This window comes from Oncorhynchus masou, chromosome 27, assembly GCF_036934945.1.
Source record: "Oncorhynchus masou masou isolate Uvic2021 chromosome 27, UVic_Omas_1.1, whole genome shotgun sequence".
NCBI classification, from domain to species: domain Eukaryota; kingdom Metazoa; phylum Chordata; class Actinopteri; order Salmoniformes; family Salmonidae; genus Oncorhynchus; species Oncorhynchus masou.
The window spans coordinates 20,479,129-20,489,373 of record NC_088238.1 but is presented as its reverse complement, the minus strand read 5'-3'; the positions used below and the strand labels follow the sequence as shown (position 1 = coordinate 20,489,373).

General features: G+C 46.3%; 1 protein-coding gene across 1 annotated transcript; it reads right to left on the bottom strand.

The window, feature by feature from the left end:
- Positions 1 to 719: 719 nt before the first annotated feature.
- On the bottom strand, positions 720 to 2,931 carry LOC135515407 (normal mucosa of esophagus-specific gene 1 protein-like). Its single transcript, XM_064939084.1, has 3 exons — positions 2,909 to 2,931; positions 2,675 to 2,735; positions 720 to 1,979 (listed from the first exon to the last, which is right to left on the bottom strand). Exons 1-3 carry the CDS (start codon positions 2,929 to 2,931, stop codon positions 1,911 to 1,913), a joined length of 153 nt encoding a protein of 50 aa, XP_064795156.1. The 3' UTR covers positions 720 to 1,910.
- Positions 2,932 to 10,245: the final 7,314 nt, after the last annotated feature.

Here is a 10,245-nt window from a genome sequence, read left to right as displayed (position 1 = left end):
TGTTATGGTAAGCCTAAATAAGTTCAGGAGTAAAAATGTGCTTAACAAGTCACATAATAAGTTGCATGGACTCACTCTGTGTGGAATAATGGTGTTTAACATGATTTTGAATGACTTCCTCATCTCTGTACCCCCACATACACTGAGTGTACAAAACATTAGGAACGCACCCCTTTTTTTTTACCCCGGAACAGCCTCAATTCGTCGGGGCATGAACTCTACAAGGTGTCGAAAGCATTCCACCGGGATACTGGCTCATGTTGACTCCAATGCTTCCCACTCATGTATGATGAGTGCATTATTTTATATGTCCTTGGGCACCAATGTTGTACTGGATTGTCAATTCACTAACTGTGAACTGTGTCGTTCTGCCCCCGAGCAGGCAGTTAACCCACTGTTCCTAGGCCGTCATTGAAAATAAGAATTTGTTCTTAACTGACTTGCCTAGTTAAATAAAGGTAAAAAAATAAAAAAAATAAAAAAAATAGCCCGTCTGTTGCTCTGCACAATTTGTGTCTCAGCCTCCTTTGTCCTCTTTCATCAATGACCACTGGCCTGCCGTTGGCTGGAAGTCCTTTAGGTGGTGAACCATTCTAGATACACACGGGAAAACCCAACAGCGTTGCAGTTCTTGTCACACCCAAACCGGTGCGCCTGGCACCTACTACCATAACCTGTTCAAAGGCACAAATAAATATAAATATTTTGTCTTGCCGATTCACCCTCTAAATGGCACACATACACAATCCATGTCTCAATTGTCTCAATTAAAAATCCTTCTTTAACCTGCCTCCTCCATCTACACTGATTGAAGTGGATTTAACAGTTAATCAATAAGGGATCATTCACCTGGATTCCCCTGGTCAGTCTATTTCATTGAAAGTACAGGTGTTCCTAATGTTTTGTACACTCAGTGTATACGTGTAGTAAGTGGTGATATAATAATAACGCTTTATGAGAGGGACATGTAGGTGTTATTGCTCCACCAACCAGTAAGAGGACTGTCTCTGAATGCCAAACACAAGGAGAGCAACACAAAGGTGCATGCACATGGACACCTCAGACACACACAGTGTCCTGATGGTAACTCTATCCCCATCCTGCTCTCCCTCTGCCTCAGTGTAATCAGTAATCATGTTAAGAGAGGGATTGGCTCCAAGCAGCCCAGTCTGGTGCATTAGGACTGTTCCATCAGTCAAGACAATGCATGGCCGATAGTGTTTTCTGAATACTAATTCTAGACTGACATTTTGGGACACAGACAGAAGCCAGACAGAACTATGATGTCACCTTATGGACAGTTTGGCACAAGGGCCTTCGTTACACAGGTTAATGTCTCCATCAAACACACTTATGGGGACAGAGACAAGCCAGACAGAGCTGTGATAAAGTTACCTTGATGATAGTTGGGGACACAAGCTTTTGAAAACAACCACCAGAATTGACGTACTTAACTCCATGTAGACACTCCTCATTAATAACACGAGCAATGGTACATTTTTTTTGTCAATAATTATTATTTCACACACACATACAGTTTGTTTCACAAACAAACAGCTTGGGTCACATTTATAGTCAGCTATAGTGCAGTACAATGCAGTAACATCACTGGGACAGACAGACAGCTGGTTTACAGTGAAGACAAAAGATTTTACTCTTTACAGCCTGGTGATGTAAGTAACACTACAGCTGTGGAGATCCTCAGTCCTGGGGACAGTATTGAGCAGTTATACCCCACCAGTATAGCACTAGTGTTATTTCCGCACACTAAGTATCAGAGAAACTAGTCATGGCAGAAAGGATTCTGTTAGACTGGGAGGGGGTGCAGGGAAGGGCAGGGCGGCAGCTCTCATTCAGGATGGAGGGGGGAGGAAGGGGAGAGAATGGAGATAAATAGAAAGAGAGAGAGATTACTTGGCCATACTCTTCATCAGCTCCAGCTCTTCAATGGGCCTCCATTTCTGGTTGATAGTGACCAGCTGCACAACACCAACAATAACACTACTGGTCATGTATTACTACATATACTCACCAGCGTTGGGGTCAATTCCATTTAGATTGAATCCATTGACAAAGTAAAGTAAAGTTCAAGTTCCAGTTTTCCTCATTGCTTGATTAGAATTACAGTTTCCTGAATTGACAAAATTGAAATGGAATTGACACCAACCCTGCTGCTTCCCACTACATCCACAGTCAATCAATCCCATAGGGCATCAACTCATCCCCACTGCATCTGCCTCCTTTATCAATGGGTCCCCATGCAAAGAATCAACTGTGAATACAGATGTTAAGATAACAGATTAAATTACTTTTAGATGACAGTAGAAATGGGAGACGTCCCGCCCCCCGATGGGTGGCCAGCTGTTTATGGTAAGTTATAGTCCTACTTGGCAACGTTTCTCTGTTGTGTGAGTGACTCAGGAGAATAGAGGAACCACTGCACTGGCACACAACCTATACCCATAACGTTAACCACAGAGTGGTCTCAATACCCATACCAATATCAATTTAGAGTGGTCCTCTATCAGAAATAACGAGGCATATGAAGAGTGTTTATAATGTAAAGCATACGCAGCTCACTAATTAAGCAAAAAAAAACAAGAAATGTCAATACCAACATAGACAGGTAAGAAATAGACCGACATAAAAAAGTGTTTATAATGTTATCAATCACCTTCTGTGGTTTAGATGGGTCCAGTCTCTCCCAGGGTTCAGGGTTTGTGCTTTTATTTAAACTGAAAGTAAGTTGAAGACAAATTATTAAAACATAATATATCTCTGCCTGCTATGCCAGGGCTTGTCTTTATCAAAATAAAAAGTTAAAGGGGCAGGCCTGTCAGAGACTGATAAACAAATGTGGAAATCAGCATGGGGCTACAGTTAGAGCAAGATCATACCAGGTTAGTACTTCAAGTTTCTAATCGTTCCCATTACTAGAAACACAATGAAATAACTAGACAAGGAAATATAATGCACATGCAATAACAAAAGATGTGGATTCCCCAGACCCAGATTAAATCTTACCCTGGACTAAAAATGCTTTGTACAGTACTAGGTTCATTTGGGTCCAGGGAATCAGCCCTAAAAATGTACAGCAAATACATGATAAAATACATCAAATCTCACATGACATCATTCTTGTAAATAGGAAGTAGAGGGAGGCACAGGTGACTCCTACAGCAGCCAATGCCACAAAGCCAATCAGAGGATCAGGAGAGAAACATGTACAGTGCCTTGCGAAAGTATTCGGCCCCCTTGAACTTTTCATTCAGAGTGATCATGGGCCTCTTGGCTGCATCTCTGATCAGTCTTCTCCTTGTATGAGCTGAAAGTTTAGAGGGATGGCCAGGTCTTGGTAGATTTGCAGTGGTCTGATACTCCTTCCATTTCAATATTATCGCTTGCACAGTGCTCCTCAGCATCAGAATAAATCCATACTACATTTTTATTTTCAAATTCCCTTCAGGTATTTAAAAGAAAACACATAGCATTGTTTTAAATGATTGAGTCGAATATTAATTTGGTAAAAAGTATTATACTGTCTAGCAAATCTTTTTCTGTGTAGGTCCATCCTATAAGGCAACAGGTCTATACAGTAGATGCTGACCGTCTCACCTGCTGCCGCCAGAGTCCCAAGGTCCTTGTGAGCAGAGAATCCTGATCATCTATTGAAGTAGGCTACTATCCGACCAGAGGTGAGACGAGTTGTAAAGCACGTAGACATATTCACTATCGAAATCCTTCACAGCGTTTCAATTGAGCCGGCGGTTGATCAACTTTCCTCTGTGAGTGTGAGCACATCGCGCGAGTTGGCTTCAAATGTTCAAGGTGAAAATGCCAAGTGCATTTCTGTTGCATGTTTTCTGAGCATCTCGAAAGCAGAGAACTCTTTCAAGTAAATATAATTGTTAGAACCATTTTGATAGAAAATAAAATGTGTTTAAATGGTTGGAATGTAAAGAGACTATTATTTAGGGAAAACAAATGTGTTTAGAAAACCTTTCTATTTTGTTTCTTGTGACAGCTGGTGTTTACCTGTATTGGACCAGCAAATTAATATGGTGCAGTCAGTCATTGATAGACACCAAGCAAACACATTGTTTTCAACTACACTGAACAAAAATATAAACGCAACATGTAAAGTGTTGGTCCCATGTTTCATGAGCTGAAATAAGAAATCACAGAAATGTTCTATATGCACAAAAAGCTTAATTATCTCAAACTTTGTGCACAAATTTGTTTACATTCCTGTTTGTGAGCATTTCTCCTTTGCTAAGATAATCCATCCACCTGACAGGTGTGGCATATCAAGAAACTGATTAAACTAGCATGATCATTACACAGGAGCACCTTGTGCTGGGGACAATAAAAGGCCACTTTTTTATGCACAATCACCCGACCTCAACCTAATTGAGTTGGACCGCAGAGTGAAGGAAAAGCAGCCAAGTGTTCAGCATATGTGGGAATTCCTTCAAGACTGTTGGAAAAGCATTCCAGGTGAAGCTGGTTGAGAGAATGCCAATAGTGTGCAAATCTGTCATCAAGGCAAAGGTTTGCTACTTTGAAGAATCTAAAATCTAAAATATATTTTGATTTGTTTTACACTTTTTTGATTACTATATGATTCCATATGTGTTATTTCATAGTGTTGATGTCTTCATTATTATTCTACAAAATAGAAAATATAAACATAAAGAAAACCCTTGAATGAGTAGGTGTGTCCAAACTTTTGTCTGGTACATACATACATACATACATACATACATACATACATACATACATACATACATACATACATACATACATACATACATACATACATACGTACGTACATACGTACGTACATACATACATACATACATACATACATACATACATACATACATAAATACATACATACATACATACATACATACATACATACATACATACATACATACATACATACATACATACTGTCATGTCTTGTTATGTCTGTTCCTGTCCTTTCTCTTCATTCTCTCTCTCTGCTGGTCTTTTTAGGTTACCTTCTCTGTCTCTCATTCCTCAGCTGTTCTACATCTGCCCTAACTAGCTCTTTCACTCTTCCCCACCTGTTCTCTCTTCCCCCTCTGATTAGGTCTCTATTTCTCTCTGTTCCTGCTACTTTCAGTGTCTGATTCTTGTTTGTGTTTTTTGATGCCAGAAGCAAGCTGTCGTCTCGTTTGCTTCCACCTTGTCCTGTCCTGTCGGAGTCTGCCTGGCAGGAGCATCCTGCACTATACTAACGTTCTTTTTGTTCCGCTGACAACGTTGGAAGAGGATTTATGCCATTCCTGTATTTTCATTAAAGAACTCTGTTTTCTGTTAAAACCGCTTTTGGGTCTTCACTCAAGTTCATAACAGAAGAATCAGACCAAGAATGGACCCAGCGGCTCCGGACCCTTTTCACTCCGCCGTCGAGATCCAGGGAGCGATGCTAGGCAGACACGAGGAGGAATTGTCTGCTGCTCAACATGCCGTTGAGACCCTGGCCGTCCAAGTCTCCGACCTCACAAGACGGGTTCACCAACTCCACCTCGATCCACCGCCCACTTCCAGGGTTTCCGAGTCTCCGGAGCCCAGGATCAACAACCCGCCGTGTTACTCTGGGGAGCCCACTGAGTGCCGCTCATTCCTCACTCAGTGTGATGTGGTGTTCTCTCTCCAGCCCAACACTTACTCCAGGAGCGCAGCCCGCATCGCCTACGTCATTTCTCTCCTTACCGGACGGGCGCGTGAGTGGGGCACGGCAGTCTGGGAGGCGAGGGCTGAGTGTATTAACCAGTATCAGGACTTTAAGGAGGAGATGATACGGGTTTTTGACCGTTCTGTTTTGGCGAGGAGGCTTCCAGGGCCCTGTCTTCCCTATGTCAGGGGAATAGATCCATAACGGATTATTCTATTGAGTTTCGCACTCTCGCTGCCTCTAGTGACTGGAACGAGCCGGCTTTGCTCGCTCGTTTTCTGGAGGGTCTCCACGTCGAGGTTAAGGATGAGATCCTCTCCCGGGAGGTTCCTTCCAGTCTGGACTCCTTAATAGCTCTCGCTATTCGCATAGAGCGACGGTTTGATCTTCGTCGCCGAGCTCGTGGAAAGGAGCTCACGTTCTCCGTTGCTCCCCTCTCCACATCACTGCCACCTGCCGCATCACTGCCACCCTCCTCCGCCGGCTCGGATGCTGAGCCTATGCAGCTGGGGGGGTATTCGCATCTCGGCCAAGGAGAGGGAACGGAGAATCACCAATCGCCTCTGTCTCTACTGCGGCTCCGCTGGTCATTTTGTCACCTCATGTCCAGTAAAAGCCAGAGCTCATCAGTAAGAGGAGGGCTACTGGTGAGCGCAACTACTCAGGCCTCTCCTTCTGGATCACGCACTACCTTTCCGGTCCATCTCCGCTGGCCCGGTTCATCTGCTTCCTGCAGTGCCTTGATAGACTCTGGGGCGGAGGGCTGTTTTATGGACGAGACCTGGGCTCGGGAACATGACATTCCTCTCAGACAGTTAGGGAGCCCAGGGCCTTGTTCGCTTTAGATGGTAGTTCTCTCCCCAAGATTCAGCGTGAGACGCTGCCTTTAACCCTCACTGTCTCTGGTAATCATAGCGAAACCATTTCTTTTTTAATTTTTCGTTCACCTTTTACACCTGTTGTTTTGGGTCATCCCTGGCTAGTGCGCCATAACCCTTCTATTAATTGGTCTAGTAATACTATCCTATCCTGGAATGTTTCTTGTCATGTAACCTGTTTAATGTCTGCTATCCCTCCTGTTTCCTCTGTCTCTTCTTCACAGGAGGAGCCTGGCGATTTGACAGGGGTGCCGGAGGAGTATCACGATCTGCGCACGGTGTTCAGTCGTTCCAAGGCCACTTCTCTCCCTCCACACCGGTCGTATGACTGTAGTATTGATCTCCTTCCGGGAACTACTCCCCCGGGGTAGATTATACTCTCTGTCGGCTCCCGAACGTAAGGCTCTCGAGGATTATTTGTCGGTTTCGCTCGACGCCGGTACCATAGTCTCCTCCTCCTCCCCCGCCGGAGCGGGGTTTTTTTTTGTTCAGAAGAAGGACGGGTCCCTGCGCCCATGCGTGGATTATCGAGGGCTGAATGACATAACAGTTAAGAATCGTTATCCGCTTCCTCTTATGTCTTCAGCCTTCGAGATCCTGCAGGGAGCCAGGTTTTTCACCAAATTGGTCCTTCGTAACGCCTACCATCTCGTGCGCATCAGGGAGGGGGACGAGTGGAAGACGGCGTTTAACACTCCATTAGGGCACTTTGAATACCGGGTTCTTCCTTTCGGCCTCGTTAACGCTCCAGCTGTCTTTCAGGCACTAGTTAACGACGTCCTGAGAGACATGCTGAACATTTTTGTTTTCGTTTACATGGACGATATCCTGATTTTTTCTCCGTCTCTCTCGATTCATGTTCAGCACGTGCGACGCGTCCTCCAGCGCCTTTTGGAGAACTGTCTTTATGTGAAGGCTGAGAAGTGCATTTTTCATGCCGCCTCTGTCCCTTTTCTCGGTTCCGTTATTTCCGCTGAGGGCATTAAGATGGATCCCGCTAAGGTCCAGGCTGTCATTGATTGGCCCGTTCCTAAGTCACGCGTCGAGCTGCAGCGCTTTCTGGGCTTCGCTAATTTCTATCGTCGTTTCATCCGTAATTTCGGTCAGGTGGCAGCTCCCCTCACAGCCCTTACTTCTGTTAAGACGTGCTTTAAGTGGTCCGTTTCCGCCCAGGGAGCTTTTGATCTTCTTAAGAATCGTTTTACATCCGCACCTATTCTTGTTACACCTGACATCTCTAGTCAGTTTGTTGTTGAGGTTGACGCGTCAGAGGTGGGCGTGGGAGCCATTCTTTCTCAGCGCTCTCTCTCTGACGGCAAGGTCCATCCTTGCGCGTTTTTCTCTCATCGCTTATCGCCGTCAGAACGTAACTATGATGTTGGTAATCGCGAACTGCTCGCCATCCGCTTAGCCCTAGGCGAATGGCGACAGTGGTTGGAGGGGGCGACCGTTCCTTTTGTCGTTTGGACTGACCATAGGAACCTTGAGTACATCCGTTCAGCCAAACGACTTAATGCGCGTCAGGCTCGTTGGGCTCTGTTTTTCGCTCGTTTCGAGTTTGTTATTTCTTATCGTCCGGGCTCAAAAAACACCAAGCCTGATGCTTTATCTCGTCTCTTCAGTTCTTCTGAGGTCTCCACCGACCCCGAGGGGATTCTCCCTGACGGGCGTGTTGTCGGGTTGACTGTCTGGGGAATTGAGAGGCAGGTAAAGCAAGCACTCGCTCACACTCCGTCGCCGCGAGCTTGTCCTAGGAACCTTCTGTTCGTTCCCGTTCCTACTCGTCCGGCCGTTCTTCAGTGGGCCCACTCTGCCAAGTTAGCCGGCCACCCCGGCGTTCGGGGTACGCTCGCTTCCATTCGCCAGCGTTTCTGGTGGCCCACTCGGGAACGTGACGCGCGTCGATTTGTCGCCGCTTGTTCGGTCTGCGCGCAGACTAAATCTGGGAACTCTCCTCCTGCCGGCCGTCTCAGACCGCTTCCCATTCCCTCTCGACCGTGGTCTCACATCGCTTTAGATTTTATCACCGGACTGCCTTCATCAGCGGGAAGACAGTTATTCTTACGGTTGTCGATAGATTCTCTAAGGCGGCTCATTTCATTCCTCTCGATAAGCTCCCTTCTGCTAAGGAGACGGCTCAGATCATTATCGAGAATGTTTTCCGAATTCATGGCCTTCCGTCTGACGTCGTTTCCGACAGAGGCCCGCAGTTCACGTCTCAATTTTGGAGGGAGTTTTGCCGTTTGATTGGGGCTTCCGTCAGTCTCTCGTCCGGCTTTCATCCCCAGTCTAACGGTCAAGCCGAACGGGCCAATCAGACTGTTGGTCGCATTTTACGCAGTCTTTCTTTTCGTAACCCTGCGTCTTGGTCAGAACAGCTCCCTGGGCAGAGTACGCCCACAACTCGCTTCCCTCGTCTGCTACCGGTCTATCCCCTTTTCAGTGTAGCCTCGGGTACCAGCCTCCGCTGTTCTCATCTCAGCTCGCCGAGTCCTGCGTTCCCTCCGCTCAGGCTTTTGTCCAGCGTTGCGAGCGCACCTGGAAGGGGGTCAGGTCGGCACTTTGCCGTAATAGGGCGCAGACTGTGAGGGCCGCTAATAAGCGTAGGACCAAGAGTCCTAGATATTGTTGCGGTCAGAGAGTATGGCTCTCCACTCAGAACCTTCACCTTAAGACAGCTTCTCGCAAGTTGGCCCCGCGGTTCATTGGTCCGTTCCGTATTTCCCAGGTCATTAATCCTGTCGCAGTGCGACTTCTTCTCCCGCTATCTTCGTCGCGTTCACCCGGTCTTCCATGTCTCCTGTGTTAAGCCCGTTCTTCGCGCCCCGCTCGTCCCTCCCCCCATCCTTGTCGAGGGCGCACCCATCTACAGGGTTCGTAAGATTTTGGACATGCGCCCTCGGGGCCGTGGTCATCAGTACCTAGTGGATTGGGAGGGGTACGGTCCTGAGGAGAGGAGTTGGGTTCCCTCTCGGGACGTGCTGGACCGTTCGCTGATCGATGATTTCCTCCGTTGCCGCCAGGTTTCCTCCTCGAGTGCGCCAGGAGGCGCTCGGTGAGTGGGGGGGTACTGTCATGTCTTGTTATGTCTGTTCCTGTCCTTTCTCTTCAATCTCTCTCTCTGCTGGTCTTTTTAGGTTACCTTCTCTGTCTCTCATTCCTCAGCTGTTCTACATCTGCCCTAACTAGCTCTTTCACTCTTCCCCACCTGTTCTCTCTTCCCCCTCTGATTAGGTCTCTATTTCTCTCTCTGTTCCTGCTACTTTCAGTGTCTGATTCTTGTTTGTGTTTTTTGATGCCAGAAGCAAGCTGTCGTCTCGTTTGCTTCCACCTTGTCCTGTCCTGTCGGAGTCTGCCTGGCAGGAGCATCCTGCACTATACTAACGTTCTTTTTGTTCCGCTGACAACGTTGGAAGAGGATTTATGCCATTCCTGTATTTTCATTAAAGAACTCTGTTTTCTGTTAAAACCGCTTTTGGGTCTTCACTCAAGTTCATAACACATACAGATAAATAAATACAGAAAAAAAGGAGCAGAAGGCATTTGAACCCAATCTGGCACAAAGAGAAGATTCACATGGGAGACAAGCCTATACACAATCTATATACTGTACACATGCATTTTACCACATATAGAAGCTAAATATTTTTTACAATGTAA